General features: G+C 44.8%; 1 protein-coding gene across 1 annotated transcript in view; it reads right to left on the reverse strand.

Annotated features, from left to right (window-relative positions):
- Positions 1 to 27,710, reverse strand: part of St8sia1 (ST8 alpha-N-acetyl-neuraminide alpha-2,8-sialyltransferase 1) — a 129,207-nt gene that overhangs the window by 28,493 nt on the left and 73,004 nt on the right. Inside the window, exons 3-4 of the mRNA XM_032905371.1 lie at positions 21,507 to 21,616; positions 12,899 to 12,991 (exon numbers count right to left, since the gene is read on the reverse strand). Coding sequence (XP_032761262.1) covers positions 12,899 to 12,991; positions 21,507 to 21,616 — 203 coding nt within the window. The remainder of the gene's footprint in view (positions 1 to 12,898; positions 12,992 to 21,506; positions 21,617 to 27,710) is intronic.

A 27,710-nucleotide genomic window follows, 5' to 3' on the forward strand; every position in this document is an offset into this window, starting at 1 on the left:
CCCTGGGAGCTCTGGTTGGTTGGTATTGCTGTACTTATGGGGTTGCAAGCCCCTTCATCTCCTTCAATCCTTTCTCTAACTCCTCCATGGGGGACCCCGTTCTCATTTCAATGGTTTGCTGCTAGCATACACCGCTGTATTTGACATGCTCTAGGTGTGTCTCTCAGGAGACAGCTATATCAGGCTCCTGTCAGCATGCACTTCTTGGCTTCATCAATATTATCTAGTTTTGGTGGCTGTACATAATGCCCTGGTGCGGGGCAGGCACTGAATGGCCATTTCTTCAGTCTCCACTCCAAACTTTGTCTCCATATCTCCTCCTCTGAATATTTTTGTTCCCCCTTTTAAGAAGGACTGCAGCATCCGGACTTCGGTCGTTCTTCTTCTTGAGCTTCATATCCACTTGTCAGTAAATGCGAACCATGTGTGTTTTTTTGTGATTGGGATGATATTTTCTAGTTCCATTCATTTTCGAGGTCTATTCATTTGCCTATGAATTTCATGAAGTCATTGTTTTTAATAGCTGAGTACTCCATTGTGAGGATGTACCACATTTTCTGTATCCATTCCTCTGTTGAAGGGCATCTGGGTTCTTTCCAGCTTCTGGCTATTATAAATAAGGCTGCTATGAACATAGTGGAGCACGTGTCTTTGCTATATGTTGGAGCATCTTTTGGGTATATGCCTAGGAGAGGTATAACTGGGTCCTCAGGTAGTTCAATGTCCAAATTTCTGAGGAACCTCCAGACTGATTTCCAGAGTAGTTGTACCAGTTTGCAATCCTACCAACAATGGAGGAGTGTTCCTCTTTCTCCACATCCTCGCCAATATCTGCTGTCGCCGGGGTTTTTGATTTTAGCCATTCTCACTGGTGTGAGGTGAAATCTCAGGGTTGTTTTGATTTGCATTTCCCTGATCACTAAGGATGTTGAACATTTCTTTAGGTGCTTCTCAGCCATTCGATATTCCTCAGCTGACAATTCTTTGTTTAGCTCTGCACCCCATTTTTAATAGGGTTATTTGACTCTCTGGAGTCTAACTTCTTGAGTTCTTTGTATATTTTGGATAAAAGCCCTCTATCAGTTGTAGGATTGGTAAAGATCTTTTCCCAATCTGTTGGTTGCCATTTTGGCCTAATGACAGTGTCCTTTGCCTTACAGAAGCTTTGCAGTTTTATGAGGTCCCATTTGTCGATTCTTGATCTTAGAGCATAAGCCATTGGTGTTTTGTTCAGGAAAATTTCCCCAGTGCCCACCTGTTTGAGACTCTTCCCCACTTTTTCTTCTATTAGCTTGAGTGTATCTGGTTTGATGTGGAGGTCCTTGATCCACTTGGACTTAAGTTTTGTACAGGGTGATAAGCATGGATCGATCTGCATTCTTCTACATGCTGACCTCCAGTTGGACCAGTACCATTTGTTGAAAATGTTATCTTTTTTCCACTGGATGGTTTTAGCTCCTTTGTCAAAGATCAAGTGACCATAGGTGTGTGGGTTCATTTCTGGGTCTTCAATTCTATTCCATTGATCTACCTGCCTGTCTCTGTACCAATACCATACAATTTTTTATCACTATTGCTCTGTAATACAGCTTGAGGTCAGGAATGGTGATTTCCCTAGAAGATTTTTTATTGCTGAGGATAGTTTTCCCTATCCTCGGTTTCTTGTTATTCCAAATGAATTTGCAAATTGTTCTTTGAAGAATTGAGTTGGAATTTTTGATGGGGATTGCATTGAATCTGTAGATCGCTTTTGGTAAAATGGCCATTTTCCCTATATTAATCCTGTCAATCTATGAGCATGGGAGATCTTTCCACCTTCGGAGATCTTCTTCAATGTCTTTCTTCAGAGACTTAAGTTCTTGTCATACAGATCTTTTACTTGCTTGGTTAAAGTCACACCGAGGTATTTTGTTATTTGTGACTATTGTGAAGGGTGTCATTTTCCTAATTTCTTTCTCAGCCTATTTGTCCTTTGAGTAGAGGAAGGCTACTGATTAGTTTGAGTTAATTTTATCAGGTTTAGTAGTTCTCTGGTGGAACTTTTGGGGCCATTTAAGTATATCATCTGCAAATAGTGATTTTTTTTACTTCTTCCTTTTCAATTTGTATTCCTTAGACCTCCTTTCCTTATCTGATTGTTCTGGCTAGGACTTCGAGTACTATATAGAATAAGTAGGGAGAGAGTGGGCAGCCTTGTCTAGTCCCTCATTTTAGTGGGATTGTTTCAAGTTTCTCTCCATTTAGTTTCAAATTGGATATTGGTTTGCTGTATATGGCTTTTACTATGTTTAGGTATGGGCCTTGAATTCTTGACCTTTCCAAGACTTTTATCATAAATGGGTGTTGATTTTTGTCAAACGCTTTCTCAGCATCTAATGAGATGATCATGTGGTTTTTTCATTGAGTTTGTTTACATAGTGGATTACGTTGATGGATTTACGTATATTGCACCATCCCTGCATCCCTGGGATGAAGCCTACTTGATCATGATGGATGATCATTTTGATGTGTTCTTTGATTTGGTTTGCAAGAATTTTATTGAGTATTTTTGCATTGATATTCATAAGGGAAATTGGTATGAAGTTCTCTTTTTTGGGTCTTTGTGTGGTTTAGGTATAAGCATAATTGTGGCTTCATAGAAGGAATTGGGTAGTGCTCCTTCTGTTTCTATTTTTTGGAATAGTTTGGACAGTATTGGTATGAGGTCTTCTATAAAGGTCTGATAGAATTCTGCACTAAACCCATCTGGTCCTGGGCTCCTTTTGGTTGGGAGACTTTTAATAACTGCTTCTATTTCTTTAGGAGTTATGGGATTGTTTAGATGGTTTATCTGATCCTGATTTACCTTTGGTACCTTGTATCTGTCTAAAAAATTGACCATTTCCTCCAAATTTTCCAGTTTTGTTGAATATAGGCTTTTGTAGTAGGATCTGATGATTTTTTTTAATTTCCTCAGATTCTGTTGTTATGTCTCCCTTTTCATTTCTGATTTTGTTAATTTGCGTACTGTCTCTGTACCCTCTGGTTAGTCTAAGAGTTTATCTATCTTGTTGATTTTCTCAAAGAACCAGCTTCTGGTTTTGTTGATTCTTTGTATAGTCCTTTTTGTTTCTACTTGGTTGATTTCAGCCCTGAGTTTGATTATTTCCTGCCTTCTACTCCTCTTGGGTGTATTTGCTTCTTTCTGTTCTAGAACTTTTAGGTGTGCTGTCAAGCTGCTGATGTATGCTCTCTCCTGGTTCTTTCTGTAGGCACTCAGAGCTATGAATTTTCCTCTTAACACTGCTTTCATTGTGTCCCATAACTTTGAGTATGTTGTGTCTTCATTTTCATTAAATTCTAAGAAGTCTTTAATTTCTTTCTTTATTTCTTACCTGGCCAAGTTATCATTGAGTAGAGTTTGTTCAACTTCCATGTATATGTGGGCTTTCTGTCCTTATTGTATTTATTGAAGACCAGCTTTAGCCCGTGGTGATCTGATAGGATGCATGGGATTATTTCAATCTTATTGTATTTGTTGAGGCCAATATATGAACAGTTTTGGAGAATGTACTATGAGGTGCACAGAAGAATGTATATTCTTTTGCTTTAGGATGAAATGTTCTATAAATATCTGTTAAGTCCATTTGGTTCATAACTTCTGTTAATCTGTCTATGTCTCTGTTTAATTTCTGTTTCCATGATCTGTCCATTGATGAGAGTGGGGTGTTGAAATCTACTACTATTATTGTGTGAGGTGCAATGTGTGATTTGAGCTTTAGTAAGGTTTCTTTTATGTATGTAGGTGCCCTTGTATTTGAAGCATATTTAGGATTGAGAGTTCATCTTGATTGAGAGATCCTTTGAGTGTCCTTCTTAATCTTTGATAACTTTTGGTTGAAAGTCGATTTCGTTTGGTAATAGAATGTTTACTCCAGCTTGTTTCTTCAGACCATTTGCTTGGAAAGTTGTTTTCCAGTCTTTTACTCTGAGGTAGTGTCTGTCTTTGTTTCTGAGGTGTGTTTCCTGTATGCAGCCAAATACTGGGTGCTCTTTACATATCCAGTCTGTTAGTCTATCTCTTTTTATTGGGGAATTGAGTCCATTGATGTTGAGAGATATTAGAGACCAATGATCGTTTCCTATTATTTTTGTTGTTAGTAGTGGAATTATGTTTGTATATCTCTCTTCTTTTGGTTTTGTTGCAAGGAGACTACTCTCTTGCTTTTTCTAGTAGTTTGCCTCCTTGTGTTGCAGTTTTCCATCTATTATCCTTTGTATGGAGGGCTGAATTTGTAGAAAGATATTATGTAAATTTGGTTTTGTCATGGAATATCTTGGTTTCTCCATCTATGTTAATTGAGAGTTTTGCTGGATATAGTAGCCTGGACAGGCATTTGTGTTCTCTTAGTGTCTGTATGACATCTGCCCAGGATCTTCTGGCTTTCATAGTCTCTGTTGAGAAGTGTGGTGTAATTCTGATAGATCTGCCTTTATATGTTACTTGACTTTTTCCCCTTTCTGCTTTTAATATTCTTTCTTTGTTTTGTGGCTTTGGTTTTAACTACTATGTGACAGCAGAAATTTCTTTTCTGGTCCAATCTATTTGGAGTTTTATAGGCTTCTTGTATGTTTATGTTAATGATAATGATAATAATAATAATTTTATATTAAAAATAAACTTTTTCAAGAAAAAGATCATTTAGGCTCCAGGAATCAGAGGCCTCATTCAGATAAAGAGCTCTATGTATTTGTAGGATGCCATTGAAGGAAGGTTCTGGAATGATAGTCTTACACTAGAGAATAAAATGGGTGTTTCAAGGAGTGGACCCATTCCTTGAAAGGACCACTTTCTGTTACCACTGAAGTTATCTGAGCACCTGACTAAGATCTGAGAAGTTGTTAGAGACAAGTGCTAGGCATATCTAACGGGAACAGGGAAAGTCATCAAATCACCACAGTTGCTTGACAACGATCCGGCAAGGCTGAGCAAAGCGATGCGATCACTGTCCTGTCATCTTTCACTTTGGGTCTTGATTGCCAGGTATTGCATGCTTGGGGGGCTTTTAATATTTGTACAACTTGGAGATATCAGACTGATGGGGAATTTATTATGAACCACTTATACCTTCTCCCAGGACTACTACTTCTAAGCTTTCCCAGAAGTGTCCTGCGTATATAGATCCCTCCTGCTTTCAGGGAAAGCCTTATCTGGCCATACTTGAAGGGGTCTTCCTAAGGCCTAGAGGTTGTGACTCAATAAAGACACCAGAGATCTTCTTATGAGGCTCTGCCTCCAAGATCCTCTTAGACCATCTGTCCCTGTACTTATAAACTTAGTAACAAGGTAAAGTTAAAAAGGTAAACAAGATCCAGCCAGCTAGAGAAGCTGGCAGCAGATCAAGTTAAGAGCCTCATCGTACTCTACACTCCAGCATTTACCTGGCATATAAGATTGGGGTCCACATATGGTATTCCCCTTGAGGAAAATACACAGCAGCGAAGTGATAATGGCCAGAGTTATCTCTGCCCTACACAGAGTTGTATACTTATAGACAAAGAATGCTGAGGAGAAATGATGAAAGAATTAAGTATTAAGACCTCTCTCCTAAGAAAAGTTAGCTTATGCAGGGCTACTGTGGTGTCCTATGACCAAGGATCTAGGAATACCAAGATTAGACATATCGATAAATTCAACAAAGGTATAAACATTGCAATGTAACATAAATTGAAGGATAATTACAGCAGTTTTGGCCTGAAGATTTTTCTTGGGCCTAATGACAATTGGCACTCTGACCATTAAGAGTTAATACTATACTGCTCAGGACATGACAATCTGCCCACGATGGCTTTGAGATTTTCGTGTCCTTGAAACTGCAAGATTCTTAGAAGTTGGGTTGTGGGGTTGATGAGGAAAATTGATTGTGAAAGATAACTGCTCTGTCATAGTTTATAAAGGATGACTATATTATGATCAAATACAAGTTAAGACATGTGTCTGGGACAAAAATGATATGATCTATGTGTTGGAAAAACATGAATCTATCTCTGTTGGCTGGGTTCTACATAAATAAAGAAGCACTCTGACCACCAGTCAATCAAGATCCAAGCCCCCGACCCCCTGCCTGACTCACTCCTCCCTCACGGACTCCTTATCTCCTCTGTGGGACCTGGGCCCTGGCAGACAAGAACATTCAAAAGGCAGGGGTGGAACCAGTATTCATCCCAGGGGAAGGCGCTAGAACACCAGTCCCTGGTGAGTGGCACAGGTTATGTGTCTGAGGTGAGGCTATGGGTGCGGGTGGCTCCTCCGTGTCCTTCCTATTTTCTCCACAAAACAGAAGCGGATGTTATTAGCCGAGAGGAGAGGAATGAGGAAGAAGTGTTCGAGCAAGAGGTGTGGTACAGTCCTCTAAAGATGGGGTGTGAGCCAACATGAGAAGAGGTCTAAGGCCATTACACAGAGGAGCGTCCAACGACTCTCTCTTTGGGCGTAGCTAGGGAGAGGTGATGGAAGCAGAGAGAGCAGAAATCATTCTAAGAATTTGACTCACGGGCTCCGTGTGGTGCCTCACACGGAGAGCAGAGGCCACCTGCAGTGGCATGGTGGGAAGAAGTGGGAACTGGCTTGGTATGGACTGACCGGCAGTGACTCAGCCTCCCAGGATGAAAAGCTATTCCCAGACTTCAAAGAAAGCTTTGCGGTCGAAGAATCGGAATTTATCGATGTGAAAAGATGAGCAGCGATAAGAGCAGAGATGCCGATAGAGAGTCGTGACAATTTATCTCAGAGAGAAGTGATCAGCTTGGATCAACCAGGCGGGACATGAGAGGTCTAGCTGGAAGCCACCTCCACAAGCAGTTAGCTGGTGGGAGAGTGCTTCTGCCTTAACAGCTCCAAACCGGTTGCAAACAGGAGGTCTTGTCAATTATACTTTAATAAAAAGCTTCCCCATAGTAACCCAGGTAGGCCTGCGGTCTCTTTCCTGATGGCTCATCACGTTTAAGTAGTCACGCTGGCCCCGTGGTGACCCGAAAGTTGTACGGCTACGCAACTTTCCATCCCATAATCCCTCGCACCCTTCCTTTCCAACTTGGGCCCGGCAGAATGGCTCCTGCAAAGAAGGGTAGCGAGAAGAAGGGCCGTTCTCTCATCAACGAAGTGGCAACCAGAGAATACACCATCAACAGTCACAAGCGCATCCATGAGCACTCAAAGAAATTCGGAAATTTGCCACGAAGGAAATGGGGCTCAAGATAAGCGCACTGACACCAGGCTCAATAAAGCCATCTGGGCCCAGGGAATAAGGAATGTTGTGAACCGCATCCGAGTACGTTTGTCCAGAAAGCGTAATGGGGATGAGGATTCACCAAACAAGCTCTACAGACTGGTAACTTACGTGCGTGATACCACATTCAAAAATGTACTGACGGCCAATGCAGATGAAAACTGACCTGCTGAATGTCAAATAAAGTTGCAGAACTGCCAAAAAAAATAAAAATAAAAATAAAAATAAAGTAGTCATGCTGTGGCTCGATTGTAGCTTGGTCCGCTTAAGCTTTTGGTTCGTTAGTGTTTATCAAATGTGCATCCCTCACCCTTCCCTGTATCCCGTTACTATTTCTAATAGCTACTTTTCTAACGCGGGGACAAATCATGACCACAAACCTTACAGAAGGAAGTTTATTTGGCGTTTCAGAGGGAAAGCAGTCGACCGCGGCAGAGTGGAGGCCCGGCAGCTGGAGCCGCTTACTGAGAGCTCACATCCGGGACCACAAGAAGGAAGCAGAAAGATAATTCGAAATAGCATTAGTCATCAAGCTCTTCAAGCCCTTCTCCGGTGGCCTTCCTCCTCCAACACGGCAACACCTCCTAAGCTTCTCCAGACGGTGCTACCGATTCTGGACCAAATATTCAAATTCATGCCTGAGACTATCGGGACACCTCATGCAAACTGCCACACTGCCAGAATCATCAGAACACGGGGTAGAAAGTCCTAAGCAAACCTTTCCTGTTAAATAGCGTGAATGTGAAATGTCTCCCCAAAGGCTTCTGTGTTTCTTCACTTGGTCCTCCGCCAGGGATGGTGTCTGAGGAAGCTGTGACATCCCTGGGAGCTCTCGCTAAGAAAGTAGTTTGGGGACAGGCTTTGAGACATAGAAGACAGCCCATTTCCAGCCCTACCTTTCTGCGTCCTGATTTACCCAACCAAAGTCACCAGTTACCTCAGCTCCAGCTGTGTCAGCTGTTATACGTTCTTGCCGCCACAATACCATGCCACCACCTCAGCACCGTGAGCTACTTCAGCACCATGCCACATGCCTCTACCTCACCACTATGAGCCACCTCACTACCCCATTACCTCGCTACAGTGCTGGCCACCTTACCACCATGCTTTTTTTTTTTTTTTTTAACCACGACTGACTGTACCTTCTCAACCCATGAACAACAACAACAAAATTCTTTCTACCTTAAGTTTCTTCTTTCAGGTGTTTCTTGACTGACAACAAGACTAATTCAAATGCAAGGGCACCTTTTACATTGTGAAGTCATCGCTCTCCCAGTTATGGCTCAGCTGTAACACCAGCTATAAACCCCCACTGTAATCTCTCCAACCACTTTCCAAAAAGTGAAAGAAAAGGAAGAGAGAAAAGAGAAGTGAAGCCAGCCACAGAACGACCTCAGCCATTAGTTAACCTTAAATCTACCACTCACTTTTGTCTGGTACCACAACCCTTATCTGTCACAAATTCTTCCATCGACAGATTGGGATGTATCTGCTCAGCCCGTGACAGGCTGTCCCGTGCTCAGCATGGTTTTTGGCTTTGTTTTAAGATTACTTCTGCGTTCCTATTTCAGTTGACCCTATTCATTAAGTATTAATACATCTAAACATTCATGTCTATTGTGTGGTCCCACAGCTGTACTCTAAGGTTTAATTTCATATTTGGAGAATTCTTTCTTTTCATTCCAGTTCACCAATTCTCTCTTCGGCTGTGTCTAATCTGATGTCAATCCACTTCATCAGTGATTCCATGTGTTTCTAAAAGATCTGTTAGCACAATTATTTGGTTACTTTACTCTTTATTGGTTTTTTCATTTTTTTGCTACAGTGATTTCATATTTGTAACTTAGTATACCTTACAATTTTAGAAAGTCTTTATACATAGGCATTTAGACCTGTGATTTGTTTATTTGTTTGTTTGCCTTAATGACTAGCGTGTCATGTAGTGCTTGACTGAAAATACACTCGTTTGAACATGGTACATGAGAACTTTGAGAGAGTTCCTCTAGATGAATTCATGTTAGCATCTGATTGGACACTGAGGGTTGCCCCTGACTGTCAATCACTTGAAGCTACGCCTCCATTTCACATGGGGCACACACACACATGTGCATTGAGGGCCTGGGCTCTTGTTCTAAGTTTCAGTGTGCAGCCTTTACAAATTTTAGGACCTACTTTCTGTTCTGTGTATTTGGATTTAGGAAGATGAGGGAAAGAAGGTAGATGACCTTGGACTTTCTTGTGTGTTTAATAATGCATTTAAAAGTATGTTTAACCCAAGATCAGAATGTATTACCACAGGAGATCACCTGGAGGAACAATTTGGGACATCAATCAGCAAGGCTTTATGAAGTCTGTTACCTTATCTAAATTTCTCAATAGCCCTAAGATGAGTATTTTTATTCTCAATTGACAGAAAGGAGGTTAAATAACTCAGGCTACAAAGATAGCGAGTGTAGAAGTTTAAAACTCAGGAACAGGTCTGCTTAAGGCTAAAAATTGCAAAGGCTTCAGTTTTGCTTTGTTGGTGGCACCAGGGCTTGAACCCAAGGCCTTGTATATGGTAGGCAAGCACTCTACCACCGAGCTATATACCCAGCTCCTGACACCTATGCTATTTGCTACTATGTAACATTGCCTCTCACATAAGCACTGTGCATTCATAGCCTCCTGGGCCATTTCTTTCTCATCCCCACCATGTTCCACTCTAGTTTTAGGTCTTGCTTTCTAATTCCCGGCTACACTACGGACACCAAGCTGAACAGCCAGCCCTTGGTGCTAACACTGAATCACTTGTAAAGTGCTTGTTCCCAAGCATCAGGAACTGAGTCTGGGTCCCCAGCACCACATAAAAGCCAGATACAGACGTGGGGAACCTATGAGGCCAGCATCGAGGAGACAGAGGTGTGCCGATCCTATGTTTGCTACTCTGCCTGTCAATGCAGCTAATCAGCAAGCACTAAATTCAGTTAGAGGCCCCATCTCAGAAAGTAAGTTGGAAAAGTTGTTAGTATTCCTTCTAGGCTCCACCCACAGTTACCTGGCAACAGCCAGGTGTGCCTGACTCAGTATAAAAAGGAGCTGTTTGCCCCTTCATAACTCTCTCTCTCTCTCTCTCTCTCTCTCTCTCTCTCTCTCTCTCTCTCTTCCCCCCCCCACCTCTCTTTCCTCTCTGCCCCTGCCCCTTCTCTCCCCATTCACCTTCCTCCTCTTGCCACTTGTTTAAGGCCAGCCTCTACTCCTCTATTCTCTCTCTCTCCCTCCCTCCCTCCCTCCTTCCCACTCTTCTTCCCTCCCTCCCCCCTGACTTTTTTCATCTGGTTGGTCCCTCAGGGGGAAGGGATGCCTCAGCATGGGCCTGCAAGAGGCACCCCCTTCTACCTCACTATACCATGCCTCTACCAAACATATTCCTGGTCCATCCATCCATCCACCTGTCCTTCCTTCCTTCCTTCCTTCCATTTTTTATAAAATACAACAAAGTTGTGGAATACGTGCAGTGTTGGCCTCCACATATATGCACAGATGGACAAACACACACACACACACACGCACACTCACACTCTCACACACACACACTCACACACATGCGCACACACTCACACACATTCTCAAACGTGCACACACACTCACACACACACTCAAACATGCACACACACACACACAGCACACACACACACACACACACACACACAGACACACACACACAGACATACACACACACTCCACACACACACACAGACACACAGACACACACACACACACACACACACACACACACACACACACACACACACACACACAGAGGTGGGGAAGAAACAGAATGAAAATAAGTCTGACATTGCAGAAAAACCTCCAGGCTACAAAAGGAAGCTTGCCTAATGGCTTCCAGGGAGGCATCTCCTGAGGTGGGGGTGGGGGTGGGGGTGGAGCAAAGATATCTGTAGAGAAAACCCACACAGGGTGTGCTTTATCTTACTTGGGGGGGTGGGGGGGAATAGGCTCTTGGCAGATCCCCATACCTTATTCTTATGTTGAATAATTAGGTGTCGGGGAGATGATTCTATCAAATGACACTACAGTACTTACTTGATCTAGAAGACAGGCTTTGTGACAGAAAGTTAACTTAATAAGCCTGACAAAGAGCTCTGGTTTCCACAGGAGGACACGTTATACCCAAAAGCACTCCGAGGTTTTGACAATGTCTACATAAAGCATGTAAGAGACACACAAGGAACTGAGAATCTACAGCTTAACTCCTGCTAAAAATACTACATAAACTGATGGCAATGAAGAAAATGTCGGTATCTTAAAAATGATTGAAGGCTACATGAAGAAACAAGTTTGAAGTGCAGTGGGTCAGACTTGAGTGGGTGCCCAAGTGTTCCCCTTCCTGTCAAACACTCTGAGCTCACCTGGGGACTTCATCAACTAGAGACTGACCCCAGTGCCCCCATCTTGGCTGCCCATCTGGCCAGCTTGAGACCCAGGCCAGGACAGGCAGCCTGACACTCCTGACAGCCTGACACACCCAGGCACTGTTATGATCCTCTGCTAGGCTTGCAGACAGGAGCCTAGCACAACTGTCCTCTGAGAGGCTTCACCCAGCAGCTGATGGAAAGTGATGCAGAGACCCACAGTCACACTAAGCAGAGCTTAGAGAATCCTGTGGAAGAGGGAGAGGAAGGATTGAAGGAGCCAGAAGGGACAAGGACACCACAAGAAAACCTACAGAATCAACTCACCTGAGCCCACAGGGGCTTATAGAGACTGGTCGGCCAGTCAGAGAGCCTTCATGGGCTGGACCTAGGGTCTCTACATATATGTAACAGTCTTGCATCTGGATCTTCATGTGGAACTCGTAAAGCAGGAGCAGGGGCTGTCTCTGACTACCTCGCCTGCCTTTGGATCCCTTTCTCCTAACTGGGCTGCCTTGTCTAGCCTCAGTAGAAGAATATGGGCCTAATCTTAATGCAACTTGGTATGTCAAGTCTGGTTGGTATCCATGGGAGGCCTCCCCTTCTTTGAGGAAAAGAGGAGGAGGGAAAGGTAGGGGGAGGGAAGAGAAAGGAAGGTACAGGGAGGAGAGGAGGGAGGGGAAGCTACAATTGGAATGTAAAAGTAATTAATTATTAACTAACATTTTTATAAAGGATTTTTCACCAGCCATCGAAGGTCTGATATAGTTGAGCCAATCTATCATAACCACATTCGTGACGCGCATGCACGCGTGTGTGCCTGTGTGCGTACGTGTGTGTTAAACTGGCCATTTCTTTGTTTATGTTTTAACAAGTCAGTTCACAGTTGCTGATCCGAAAGTAGGACCAGAGCCAGCACACTACATAGGAGTAGTAACGAGTGGGCAGGACGCTGTGCAAAACATTCAATCCCCTGTCATTCCTGCCATCTCTAGCCGAGAGGAGCCAAACCCCAGAGGGAGCATGAAATACTGAGGCCGCCCGCAATGCTTGCCTAGTTTATTTACGATTCCCTCCTCCATCCTTCCTGCCTGTCCGGATGGCTTCCCACTTTGTTTGCAGCTAGGCTGAATTATGCTCACTCCCTTTAAGATGCAAATGGTTTCCCAACCGTCCTCTTTGGACCCCCACAAAGAGAAGCCCAGGAAGTCTTACCTCTGGCGAATTATGCTGGGGTTAGCTGTCACCAACTGAGTCTTGGAACCCACATCTCTGGTGTACTCACTTGACAAGGGAGGAAGGTTACACCTAGAAAAGCAGAAAGGGACATTTCAGAATGACTCACACACTTGCAGTCAGGTCTGTGATTAGGGCACAGATAGGAATTGTAACCGTGGCTCAATTTATAAGTACCTGCTTTATCACTTTTCCCTTTTCATAGGGTTTAGATGATGAATTAACCATTAGCATCATCAAAATGCTGGGGGGTGCATTGGTTGGTTAGTTAGTTGGTTGGTTTGGGGGTGGTTGTTTTTGTTTTTTTAGTTTATATTTTGATGCCTGTGTGCGTGTGAGTGTGCGTGAGTGTGTGCGTGCGTGTGTGTGCATGTGTGTGAGCGTGTGTGTGTGCATGTGTGTGTGCACATGTGTGTGAGCGTGTGTGTGCATGTGTGTGTGCACGTGTGTGTGTGAGCGTGTGTGTGTGCACGTGTGTGTGCATGTGTGTGTGTGTGTGTGTGTGTGCTGTTTCAGAAGAAGTGACTGAAGTAGCTGATCTACCTAAGAAAAGAGATGTATCTTCGTTGTTTTTAAAGTGTGGTGTCAATACACCTGCAATCCTATGGTTGGGAAGTTGAGACAGGAGGGTACGAAGGCAACCTTGACTATACAGTGAGTTTGAGGTTATCCCGGGCTACCCGAAAGCTTGAGTCAAAAATAAAATATAAGTAATAAATAAATAAATATAATAAATAAGGGCTTGAGAGATGGCTCAGCTCTTAGGAGTGTTCAGTGCTCTTGCAACAGACCAGGACTCAGTACCCACATGGCACCCCATAACTGTCTATAAACCCAAGTCCAAGTGATCTGATGCCCTCTCTGGTTTCTGCTGGCACATGCATGGGATGCTATAAGCTCACTTACAAAATTTGTAGCTCTTTGTAAGTAATGAGAAGCAACACTTGAAGCGACAGGACAGGGCATTTTAAACTTGAAGTGAGGGCTCAGGAGGTAGAGGGCTGACATCACCACCCACCCGCTCCACATATAAACCCTGATGAAGTATCCTGTTTACCCATGGTTTTCTTTATTTTCCAAATATTATCATTAGAGCAGCAGTTTCTGGGCCATGTACTGCTCTGCTAACCGAATGCATGAGTATTTTTGTGTATGTAGTGGAGGTATAGGTTGATCGGGGTGATGACACAAGGGATCATTGCCCAACAAACTGTGAAAGTAGTGTGTGTGTGTGTGTGTGTGTGTGTGTGTGTGTGAATGTGATATATACACAAGCACACACGTGTAGGAATAGAAGTCAACATTAAGTATCTTCCTCTGTCACTTTCCACCTTACTTTTTGAGACAAGGTCCCTCACCGAACCTACCGCTCACTGACTTGGCTGCACCGCCTGGCTAGTGAGCTCCAGGCATTCTCCTGTCTCCATTTCATGGCACCGGGACTATAAATTCATGCCACCGGCCATGCCCGGCTTTTGTTTGAGTGCTAGGGGCGGAACTCAGACCCTCAGCCTTGTATGGCTGACACTCTCCCAATCAAACCTCCACATTACCAGCCCAAAAAGCGCTCTCCATGAGAGAAAACAGTCACCCCGACTTGAGCCCCCAAACTCCACCCCTACCCTAATTGTTTCCCTTGGTAACGATGCCTTATGAGTGCACACAGTGGGAAACATGGCTGTCTCATACCCACAGCTGTGACTTTCTCTGGGCATCAGGACGTCCGTGCCTTGCTTTGGCCATAGTTCCTCCATGAACTGAAGCCTTCCTTCCTGGACAGTAGTAAGGACTAATGGACCTCAGCTAAAAGTCTTTGTTTTGATGCCAAAAATTCCCAAAAACCTATTGTGTCAGAAGTCTGGTGTTTGTGTACAGTATACACTCTATCTGCTCCAGCCACATGTCTGACTTGACTCCTGCCACATCAGGGCCTGTCTAACTTGTATCATTTATTTATAGAAACAAACACTCTGGTCTCTGTGAGCTGCTATATTTTTCTCTACAGAGGTGCCCTGGGAGACGAAATTACCCACACACCTATCAGCTGATCTGCCCCCTCCCAACCCCCCATCCCCAGTTCTTTCTTCTTTTGAGCCTTGTGACTCCAACCACACCAGGCCAACGAGGCGGAACTGTCTCCATGTTGCTTTGAAATCTCCCTTTCATCTGCTTGTGGGTGGTAAAAGGCTGACTTTTCTGGTAACCACACACAGGTCGATCACCCAGCTGGTGATTTGGTCAATATTCATTGAAAGCAAACAGCGGGCCCCACAGAAAGCTGAGGAGAAGCTAGTCCCTACCCAAGCCCCCTCTTGAGGCATCTCCCAGCTCATGGTGACACCACACTCCACATGGCTTCCTGAGGAGTCTTGTGGAAGAGTGGACTCAGACATCAATACCAGGCCATATCGGGCCATAGTATGGATTGGGTCATGATTGCATGATTTAACTGATCTTTGCAAAGCCAAGGTGCCTCCCAACTAAAACACAAGCTAAAATTTAAATGTGTTCCTTAAGGGAGCTTTGGTCTTGACTGCCTTCACATCTACCTGAGAATAAGCAGTTGGTTCTAACATTTGCCAGGGAGTCCTTGTAACCCGTTTTGTCAATAACAAATTAGTTTTCATGTATAAATACTTTGCATCTATTGCATTGTAATTCTATCTACTGGCCCCTAAAGCCTGGTTTTCCACAGAAAGTCCGAGTGTAGACTCAAGTGACACCCTGTGACCTTGAACCCCAAGTTATTACTGACTCGTTGGTGAATAGGGACGCCTGAAGTCTATAGCTGGACAGAACTGAGATAGGAGGAGCTTGGGGTTCCCGGGCTTGGGGAGAGGAGAACCATGAGAGAGGAGAAGAGGGAGGGAGAGGAGGAAGCCGTCCTGGGGTGGATGAGTCATAAAAATACAGCCGTGAGGGTGAGCTGATTAGAGTTATGAACTGCCCAGACGGAACATGGTAAATTATAAAATGGGGTTACCAATGGAGAAATAGGTTCTAATAACATAGAGGGTAGATATCTGCCCAGCATCAGTACTGATTAAGGCTTATTATAAATTGTCGGGGACCGGGCTGCCGGACTAAACAGATTCCTGAGAAGGGCTTGACCTTTTCAAAGGAAGAACATGTCCCCGGAAGACTGTTGCCTCCTTGTCTAAGGAGAATATCTTGCAGTTTAGTGATTCACCTTATGTCCTTGGACACTTCCCAGTACTCCCCCCGCCCTAAACTTCAGTTCCTGCTTCAATTCCTGCTTCAGAGCTTTAAATGCTGTACATTCCTCTCAATAAACAGACCTTGACAAGGACACTGCTTGGTCTCGCTCCTCTTTCTCGACCTTTCTCCCGCAGGTATGGGTCCCCCTCGACCCCCAACAAATAACTGGGTCCCCGCTGGCAGGGGCAAGTGCCCCCACAGAGTGGCTCGCCATGGCCGAGCTGGGCACTCTGTGAGGCATGTCTGATCCATCTCAGACCACTACTTCCACCCTGGCAGAAATAATGGAACCTAAGTGAGAGTGCCAGACGTGGGGGCTACCTGTGTAGACTAAGACACGGGGCTTCACCGAGCAGGTGCTGGTTGTGGATGCACACCATATAGACAGAACTTCCTCCCACTGATAGTTAAGGAAAGGTGGAGAATAAATATAAAAGTTGTGTATCTTTTATCCGGGAACTGAATGATCAAAAGCAGAGTAGAAGCCCCCAGTTGAGGTGAAATATCTCCACACAGGAGTCCTTCTGCATTCCACGGCTCGTGTGCCTGGATCCATTTAGATCTTCTACCACCGGATCAAAACCTCAAGAAAAGTTCTGTCAGTAAACAAACAAACAAAATCCCCCAAACCAAAACAACAGCGAAATTCACAGAAGCAGCTTCTTTCTGTAACAAGAGAGATTTACGTGTGGCATTCTGAAATCTGATGACAGAGCATGTTGGTGCAATGTCTGCCTTCTGTTCTGGGTAAATATTCCCCTCCACAACAAACAACAGGGGCACGTTCTGTGTGTCTTTCCTTAGGAAAAAGGCACTATGATTTTAGATCCTCGATTCTTAAACTGATAATTACATGGATTTACATAAATGGCCCATTTAACACAGTCAATTTATTTTCTAATAAGGCATAATTGTGCAAAGTGTCCCAAAGTTCACATTACTGCTTGTTGGCTTGTTGAAAGATATTAGTGGCTTAAAGTGCCTCCATAGTGGTGACACTTATGAGCTGGACAGATATCGAGCACAGAAGAATGAGAAATTCTCTGAACTGGTGAGTGGAGGAGATGGGGAATGAATAGGAAACTCAAGAAAAAGAACACAAAAGTGTGTGTGTGTGTGTGTGAGTGTGTGTAAGGGTGTGTAAGTGTATGTATGTGTGTGTGATGGTGTGTAAGTGTGTATGTGAGTGTGTATATGTGTGTGTATGTGTGTAAGTGTGTATATGTGTGTGAATGTGTAAGAGTGTATTGTGTAAGTGTGTATGTATGTGTGTAAGTGTGTGTATAAGTGTGTTTGTGTGTGTGAGAGTGTGTGTGTGTGTGTGTGTGTGTAAGTATACAGAACATTCCTACGCATAGAACCCAAAAAACTGTCACCATACTGTGACCGAGAGCCACACGATACGTCTTCAACATGTTGTCATTATTACTCCTGCCTTATAAACACTTTAGGGAAATTGAATTCAAGAGTTTGTGGTGGTTGTTGCTTTTGCTGGTGTTGTAAGACAGGATCTCTTATAACCCAAGAGTGCCTCAAATCCACTATGTAGCCAAGGATGACCCTAAACTTCTAATTCACCTTCCAGGTGCTAGGACTACCACATCCAGTCTTATGCAAGCACTCTACCCACTGAGCTACACGACCAGACCCACAGGGTTATTTTTAATGTGCTACTTTTGGCTAGATGATAAATGTGTACTTCAAAAAATGGGAATTTGTTTTTAGCATTCTGAAGGCTATGTTTACAAAATGTCTATGCAAAGAACGCTATGCAATGGTCGAAGGGCGAGGCTGGGGGGCATTCTCAGCTGTGATCTGGGTACACCGTGTAGGCAGGCCTATGTGGAGACCCCTTTCCCAGCTTCACCTGCTCTTACCATGTACTTCCTAGTTCCCATGTATTCACTAAATGTTTCACTTTGAAAATCTAACAGTGTATTAGTCTTCTAGCTATGTCCCGATCTCTATGCTAAACACCTATCCATAAATAGATCTGTTAGTTGCCAAGTTATACTTAAAAATAAGTTATCATTTATTATTACTCTTGGGCTGGCAAGATGTCTTAATACCTGGAGATGCTTTCCATACAAGCCTGATGGCCTGGAACATGCATGAATGTGGAAGGTGGGAACGGGCTTTATAAAGAGGTCCTCTCACAACTAGTATTGGCACACACACTATAATAACAAGGAAAACACTCCATACTCCCACCTACTAGCCATAACTCAGCCTTTTCAATATTTGAAATGTGTTATAAAAATAACACTGTTTTAGAAATTGGAGGAGCATGGACACACAGCTCTGAGTATAACGATGTCTTCTCTGGATTCCTGTCTACTTCCTCCCCTCGCTCATCCTGAGTATTACAGTGAAGGCTTTGCAGTGAGACCTAATCCCAGGCACTCAATAGTTATGAGCTTGTGTGGTATCAACAGCACATCGTGTAAAAGGACAACCTAGTTGTGTCTATTTGGGATAAATGGGGCACCACGAGGTAACCCCCTGTGGTACTTAGGCAGGCTCTTCTACATGTTGAGTTGAAACACTCATCATGCTAATGGTAGTCGCACACAACACACTGACACATGCACTCACATACATGCAACACACATCCCACATACTCACACATACACTCATATACACACTCATACACATGCAACTTACACTCCACATACTACACACAAAAAATACACACTCTTACACACACGATCCACACAACACACATACACAAATACATGCATTCACACAAATGCTCTCACACACATATACACACACACACACACACACACACACACACACACACACACACACCAGGAGTAATAGAATCTGCTAAGAAACTTGATGCCTCCTTCCCTAGGGCTATAGTTAATGGACAGCAAGAGGAGAGACCAGCACTTTCCTCCCTCATCTTGGGTCTACACTCTGGATGCTAGTGGAGGAAAGTTCTTAGTCCTTCAATCCAGGAAAATCAAACCTCCTGGATAGAGGGAAGTTACCCTCGAGGGCAAGCGTGCGGCTTCCCTGATGAACAGGTTAACAAGTTAAGGGAAGACTCAGCAGAATGGCTCAGTGTGTAGGCCATGATGAGAGCTGAGAGCTGAGACAGTGGCGGCTTAGTGAGGGCAGGGCCATGACTATTTAATTCTGCATGGTCTGCTGGAGCTGCTGAACCAGGCCTTAAAACCTCTTCTAACTTTTCTTCACTGAATATTTGGAGAAAGTACCTCAACTGTGCTTTAGTGCAACTTGAAGCTTTGAAAAGGATGCAAACACAACAACAACAACCATGCAGTAGTCGTAGATCTAGAGAGAACCAGGGTTGACTGAGGGATGCCTCCTTCCCTCTCCTCAAACACCCTCACAGAGGTAAAATGGCACCACGCAGGCACCAATCTGGTCAACAGTGGGGCGTGACCTCCCAACCCTGTGCTCATTATTAGCTCTTCAGCCTCATGGATACCCAGGGGTGGGAGTGGGTGTGTCTGTGTGTGTGTTTGTGGCTATGTGTGTTTGTGTCTGTGCATGTTTATGTGTGTGTGTATTTGTATGTTTTGTGTGTTGTGTATGTTTGTGTGTGTTTGTGTGTGTATGTGTGTGTGCATGTGTGTATATGTCTATGCATGTATGTGTATCTCTTTATGTATATGTCTGTATGCTTGTGTCTCTGTGTGTTTATGTCTGTGTGTTTTTGTATGTTTGTTTCTGTGTGTTTTGTATGTCTGTGTGTTTGTGTCTGTGCATGTTTATGTATGTGTGTGTATTTGTATGTTTTGTATGTTTGTGTGTGTATATGTGTTTATGTCTGTGTGCGTTTGTGTGTATTTGTGTATGTGTGTATCTGTATATGACTATGTCTGCATGTTTGTGTCTCTGTGTGTTTGTGTCTCTGTGTGTTTGTGTGCGTGCTTGTGTCTGTGTGTGTGTCTGTGTGTGTGTATGTGTGTGTGCATGTGTGTATATGTCTATGCATGTGTGTGTATCTGTATGTGAACATGTCTTCATGTTTGTGTCCGTGTATTTGTGTCTCTGAATGTGTGTGTGTGTGTGTGTGTGTATGTGTGTGTGTGTGTGTGCATGTAGAGCCTATGGGTTTACAACAGTGTTTTTTGCAGCTACTCTCCAGTGTATATTTTGAAGCAGAGTCTCTCACTGAACCGGAAGCTCATTAATTCAGCTAAACTGACTGCTCTTTGAACCTGAGGCACCCTCCAGTCTCCACCTTCCCAGCTCTGGACTTATGGAGATGCCTCACTTTTTGGTAGATGCCAAGAATCAAACTTGAGTCCTTCCTGGTTACAGCATCCTTGGGTTCCAGGCTCACAGTCATCCCAAGTCTTTAAAACTTTGGGGTTCATCTGAATGGTTCTCCCAACCTCTCAATGTTCCTTTCCTCGACTAGACGTGTTTTCTTTTTCACACTATGTCCCAGATAAGCTGAACTCTGTCCTGCAGGGACCATGCTTAGCCTTGAGCTCACAATTACTCTACATTTCCCTCACCCCGACTCCACAGCCCACCCTGAATGGCCCTGTCACTTGTTCTTCCTTTACTCCATCACTCCTCTCGTTGCAGAGCCCACTCTAGCCTCACTTGGTTTCCAGGATGTGTCATCCCCCAGGGTTTCTATCTAGAGCCTTCCCTCTTGACACTCCACCTTTCTTCCTCCCTAGCTGGCAAACTCCATCTGCCCCAAGGCCGACACTTGCTGTGCCCTTGCAGTGTCTGCTCAGACTCAGCCAGCACAGGCTGGCCGGCTACCGTCTGAAGGTGTCTTCCTTTGGTCAAGCTTAGCAGTTTTTATCACTGCCCTGAAAGAGCCTCTTGTCCTTCACCAAGGCTCGCCCTGTGCTGCTCCTCCCTTAACCAAGCTTCTTATGTGATTTTTTTTCTCCCTCATCCTTCCTGCCAGTTTCAGTCACATACAGACAAATCCCCCAACTTTAAACTGCACGGGCTCTTTCAAATACTTCTGTGGAAAACTAAGAAGAAAAGAGTGCACTACAATTACTGTTTATTCATATAGAGTTTGCCCCAAGGAAAGAGCAATTTTCAAGGTTTTAATCACCCAACTGTATAATCTCAGGGAAGATGGGAGCCCTCACGCTTGCTTCTCCCCACTGCCCTCATTAGCAGCAAAGCAGTACCTCTGCTAAGGGAGCTTCTGGGCTTTGAACTTTCTTGGGGAAAGTTCCCTAGCCCCCCCTTAGCATACTCCTAACTTCTCTTGTATACCGGCTTGAAGAGAAGCTAAAGACAGGCGACAGGAAATTAATTGCAAGCCACTAGGTTTGAAAGGCCCAGGGGCTTATGGAAGGGTTGGGAGAAGGGGAGAGGAGTCAGAGGCCACACTGTGAGTGCTCTCTCTTACCGCATGACAAAATTTGCTTCATCTATTTGACGGCCACAGCCACTCATCTTCAGAATCCCACCGTTTCCCACCACCGCACATTTCTTCAATGGCAGCTGGAAGGGGGTTGCCTAGCAACAGAAAACAAGGCGGGTTTTCACTGCAAAGAACGTACAACTGCTCCGAAGTCATTATCCACAGCAGACCCGAGGAATTCGAAGGAAGTCCCAGCAGGGCAAAGAGAGTATCAGGAAGAAGGATGCCACTGATTTGTTGGGAAACAAGCTGGCCTGTTTCTTGGGGGTGGGAGGGTGGGGGATAATACAAAGCAGAAACAACAACAAAATGTCCCTAGAATGTGTTTAAATGTAACATCTCTTTTACAATGTATTTAAATGTAACATTTTTTTCTTTCTCGAATTGGCTGAGCACCTAGCCCAGGATGTTCGCCAGGGAAAGCAGAAAAGTCCAAACTAAACACGGGATTGTGTCTAAAGTCATCGAGCAGGACACACAGTCAAAGGAATTCTGTTCTCCTGTGTGATTCCAGTAACACACATGCCATTCGTTCCCTGAAGGTTTCTGGGCGTTTCTTATACTAACTGCTGGGGACAACCAGAAGAACACAGAAGTCTGAGGCTTTCAAGATTTCACAGCGAGGACTATGAAGAGAGAATGGGGTGACGAGAGTGTGAACTCAGGCCACAAACTAAACCGTACCAAGAAGGTGTTGCTGCCTTTGCTGAAGAGAAAGCCACACCAACTGTGGTTGGCCACCGAGAAGGAGTAGGTACTGTACCCCAGCACACAATGCTTTGTCACTTGAAGAATAAGAGGAGGGCTAAGGAGGTCACTCGGTCAGTAATGTGTTTGCCCAGCAAGAATGAATACCTAAGAGTGAGCCACACAACTTGTGCGTGTACTGGAGGTGACTGTGTGCTTGGGACCCCAGCATGGAGTGGGCACAGGGGGGCAGGGGTGGTGAAGACAGAGAGATCCCAGAATTCACTAGCTCCAGGGAAAGTGCAAGACCCTTCCCCAAAAATTAAGATGGAAAGCAATTGATAAAGACATACGATGTTGATCTTTGGCTTACACACACACACACATGCACACACACACACACACGCACACACATGTGCACACACACACACACACATGCACGCACATGCACACACACACGTGCACATGCACAAACAGAGGCAGCAATGCTTGCTGGAAGAAAATGCACTGCTGTAAGCAGAGCACCCTGGGTGATTCTGTGTGGAACTCAGGAGCCATTAAGGGACAGGTGACTTGTGTCAAACCAGACAGCATGTGACTTTCTCCTGTAAACATCGAGCTAGACTGCAAAGAAAATGTTCTGTATGCCCAAGCGCTCCAGCCTGGGGCGCTATTTATAGCGTCAGGGAATATGGAAGCCCATAATAGTCCCTGAGAGTGAAATGAATCATTTGACCCCTTCTAGCTGGGTCAGCAAGAACTGCCAGGTACCTGGGCTCCTTGAAGTGACTGGAACAGAGCACGGTTGTTGGAGTTCTTGTGGGAAAGACCTTGTAAACGCACGACTGGTCTAGAAAATGACTAGATTGATAGGCCACGCTGGAAGAATGGCATACAAATAGCCCATACTATTCCAAAGATAAAGTGGCATTAGTTCACGAATATATAGTAGAAAGCTCTTGCCTAGGCATGAGGCAATAATTCAACCAGGAAAAAAAAATTCCCAAGAGCCTCTGCTTTCATTGAAGCTGAAGGGAAGCGATTAGTCCAACGTGAGAAGATTTTATTCCCTTCATTTCTAGTAGTAAAATGAACAGCCAGAGCTACGTAAATATTGGTGATGAATATGTGGTGTCTGGAGCGTAATGTCTAAGCATTTGCCCTCTGGGAGAAAAGAATCACCTGCGTTACCACAGCAGAGATCACGCCAATAAACGTCAGAGTGGGGTCCTGAGGAGAGGCTGGCAACAGAACATCTGACAGCTTCATTCAGGACAGCATATACTTTTCTTAGTCATTCCTCAAAGGAGCATTTGGAATCAACCCTTGAACCACGGTGCTATCTATCACCAGCGAGGTGGAGAATTAGGCTCCGATGCTCATGTAGGCTGCTGTGTACGTCCCGCCAGTGTTTATTGTGACCTGCGAGTGGTGGAGACCGAGTGCAAACCATGTGCCCTTGAGACTCACACTCTACCGGAGAAGGGTGAAGGAATGTGGAGGGCTAAACAGTGGGACAGACTGTGAGGTGGCCTGTGAAGAGAGACAGGGAATCCAGAGACTTCCTGAGAGGAACTTCAAGGTCAGGAGGGTAACCAGACGCACACACACACAGAGGAAGCCCCCGAGCAGATGTCTGTCAGACTTGAGAATAGATCTGGGTAGGGTCCCCTGGTGCAAAGACCCTAAGGAGGGAACATTCCTGGGGTGAGGAAGGGGCCAGAGACTCTTTTGTCTGTAGATGAGTCAGCAGGGTGAGGGGAGGAGTAAAGATTCATAGGAAATGAGTGGGTGGGGAGGTGGGCCAGCGAGGCCATGTAAAGTACCAGACGTACAGTGGATTTTATTCCGGGATGAGAGCCAAGTCTATGGAAACAGGCAAAGGGGTAGCATGATCCGTGCTGAAGTGTGAAAAGCTCAACGGTGTCTAGCCAGGGAGGAGTCTGCTGTGACATCCAAGGAGTTTAGTGACCTGGAATAGGGTGACAGAGGTGAGGAGAGTCCTTGGTTCTGAAAAGATCCAGGAGGAAGTGACAACCGGATTTGCTGGTGTGCAGAGAGGAAGCAAGGAAAGAAAGCAGAGAGAGAAAGGACTGAGGGGAAAGGGGTCCTTGCCTTCAGCAGATGGGCTGCTGTTTCCTGAGCTACAGAAGGGCACGACAGGGGACCGTCTGGGGGACTGATTAAAAGATTGGTCTTGAGAACATCAAGTGGCCTCTTCTGAGAGGTGACAAGCAGACAGGGAGCTGGTCTGTGTGGACTGAAATGTGTAGAGGGACCAGGTATTTAGGTTCAAGAGCCCAGAGTCAGAACAGAAAGGAGAAGAGGTCCTAACCTCTAACAGAAGGAAGGCAGTGACTGAGAAGGAAGGAAATACATTTGTCAAGTGCTCCTAATGGTGAAGGGCGATAACATGAACCTGCCATGGAGCTGGGCAACACGGAGGGCTCAGGTGTCCTTGACCAGGAAAGGTGCAGTAGAAAGAACACTGACCGGAGTCTGCTGACTTGGAAGTAGATAAATGTATATCTATTCCGATATATGATAGAAAAACATAAACCAAAAGAAAAATGCCATTGATATGCACATATACACCGCGATAAGGGTCTCACATAGCCATGCCATGATGATTAAGCCGGGGGGAATTCCAGGTAACCCCACTAATAGTAGGAGTTATACATACATGCAAGCCCCGAGTCCCTTAGTTGTTAAAGGGGAGACTTGAACACAGAGGACTTTCTCCAGGTTTCCCAGCGAGAATCTGGGCCCCAGACAAGTAGACCTGGGGGACACAGGCTGCCCTCCAACCCCCAGATCACCAGGTTATGGTAAGGCAGATGCCACATGCCTCTGTCTGGTGCTCCTTGTCTCCACAGAGAGGCCGTGCTATGCAGGGCTGCTTGAGAACAGGAGCTGAGGGACAGAGAGCGCCCTCTGCGCCACAGGCACCAGCAGCCCAGCCATCTCCCTCTCGCTCCCTGTTCCCATTTCTTGCCTCCTCCTGGCAGAGTTCATGGACACGTCTCAGCCTTGTCAATTCTAAATTCCAAGGGCTTTCACGGGACAGGACAACAAAGTGACGTGATTAGCTGTCAACTCTCTCTTAACAATGAAGAGCCGTTCTATCAGCAGAAGAGTTAAGTACTGTGTGTCTACCCCTTGGTGGGTGCCATCTCTCAAAGGCTTCAAGCAAAACCTTAGAATTTGAGGGGAAAGCCATTATCTCCGACTTTCATCTGACATTTGCTCGCTCCTTCATTTCCTTAACTGCTGGCCTCACAGAGGAAATTGATTTCATTTGGGAAAGTTCTCTCTGGTGTCAGAGAATGCCGTGCTGGCGATGCTAAAACACCAGTAGACCATAGCGCTGTACAAAGCTTTCAGCACGAAGAAACTTAAGGAGAAGATACTGTGCGTGTTCATCCAGCCAAGTGAGACAAGAATATCCTTGTTCTAGCTTTGGTTCAGGGTACTTAGCAATGGCCAGTGCTGGCCAGAATGATGGATAGCGAGGAGTCGCCTTTCAGCATACATGACCCGGGACCGACCGTGTGAATCTTACGATTTCGAGAAAGGGTCTTTTTCTTCTCTCTTTTTTTTTCTTTTTTCTTTTTTTCAGAGCTGGGGACCAAACCCAGGACCTACCACTGAGCTAAATCCCCAACCGAGAAAGGGTCTTTATGAACCCCTACCATGCTGTATTTTCTGATGAATCTCCTTGCACGTTCTACTGTATCCGAGTATGGCAGTAAGCTGATATGTCAGACCCTTGCTCCTATTAATAAAAACTCTTACTTTAAATTAGAAAGGATGGATTAGAACTTGTGAGGTACATGAAATACAGTGATGGGATCAATCGACTTAGTATCTGCCTTCTCAGTCACCTCAAGTCCTCAGTGCCCATGAAAAGCAAGTGGATGGCAAACCCTTCCTTCAGTCACCCTCGCAGCATCACTGTGAGAGCTGGATGAGGATGACGTCATTGAGCATCACCCAGAGAGTGCGATGTTTAATATACGTATCTGATACTTGTACGTTACGACGCATTCATTTATATAAAAATCAACATCGCCATACATAAAGTTAAATTCCTTCACAGGGCAAATGATCACCGTGGTGACTTGGATGTAAAAGCCCCCCATAGTCTCAGGACTTCCATTTCCTGCTGGTGGTCCAGTTTGGGAAGGTTCTGGAACTTTTAAGAAGTGGAACCTTATTGGAGGAAGCGTATGGCACTGGGGGCGGGCCTTAAGCCTTTGTCCCCTAGTTCTACTTCATCTTTGCTGCTAGTTTCCTATATTCCTGCAATGACTGACTGTATCCCTCTGGAAATGTAAACCAAGATAAACCACTTCTCCCTTAAGTTGTTGCTCCCCCACCCCAAGGTATTTTCTCACAGCAAGGAGAAAGTAACTAAGGTAATTTACACATTGCTAAAACTCTGCTGTAATACGTAGTCCATCTTCGTGTGAGATAATCTCAGTTTCGAGGATTCACGTTGATTTTGACCAGCATCGTGTTTTCCATCTGCCCGTCTCTGTGAAAGCATCCACTACACCCACTTATGAAAAGTATGAGATTTAAATGTGCGTTTTTATGGAGTCATGGCTTCTTGTCTTTTCCTGTGGCATCCTCGATTAACCCAAACACATAGGACCAGCTCCTTGTATTGATGGCTGGGTATTTTAAGTACTTTTCTGTGATAAACCACTACGACTAAATGCAACGTGTAGAAGAAAGAATTCACTTGGGGTTATGGTTTCAGAGGGATAAAGTCCATTTTGGTGGGAGGCTTGGAGGCAGGAATCTTCAAACGCAAGCATGAAGACGAGAAGAAAACAGCAGGTAGGGAAAGCCTGTGAACACATAAGCTGACCTCTAGTAATGCCTGTCCTCCAGCAAAGCTGGGCCTCCTAACTATGCCCAGACAGCGCCACCAACTGGAGATGGAGTGTCTAAATGCCTGAGCCTATGGGGACCATTGCTATTTAATTCACGAGTGATTACAAATGACCCTTTTCCTGCACCTTCTGGAAGGAAAGTGAAATTTCCTTTTCATGCAGCAGACAGATCAGATCACTCGCTAAACTGAAGGTGATTTGCAAAGCTGACCAGGGTCTTGTCTGAGAGGCCCCCACGCCTTACCATCTTCCACAGGCTGCACCATCTGGGCTTATTTTAGCTCTGGTAACCAAGTTCTGTTTATTCAACAACCACTGATAAGCATCCATCGCAAGCTGGAACTGTTAGGAAGGCTAGAACACGCCCAGTGCCTACAGCATATATCTAGCGGAACACGAACCAGGCTTTAAGAAAATGACAGGGCCATACAGAGTGCTGAGGCTAAAATGTGCAGGTCTGAGGCACTGAGCAGAGGCTGGGGTGCCTCATCCAGTAGATAGTCTGTCAGGGACTTAGGAAATGGATGCGAATGAATCAGACTCTCGGGTGTTCCGCCCCAGGAACAAGAGTGAAATACTTTTGATGGCTAGAAGACATTTT

This window comes from Rattus rattus, chromosome 6 (genome assembly GCF_011064425.1).
Source record: "Rattus rattus isolate New Zealand chromosome 6, Rrattus_CSIRO_v1, whole genome shotgun sequence".
In the NCBI taxonomy this organism is placed as follows: Eukaryota; Metazoa; Chordata; class Mammalia; order Rodentia; family Muridae; genus Rattus; species Rattus rattus.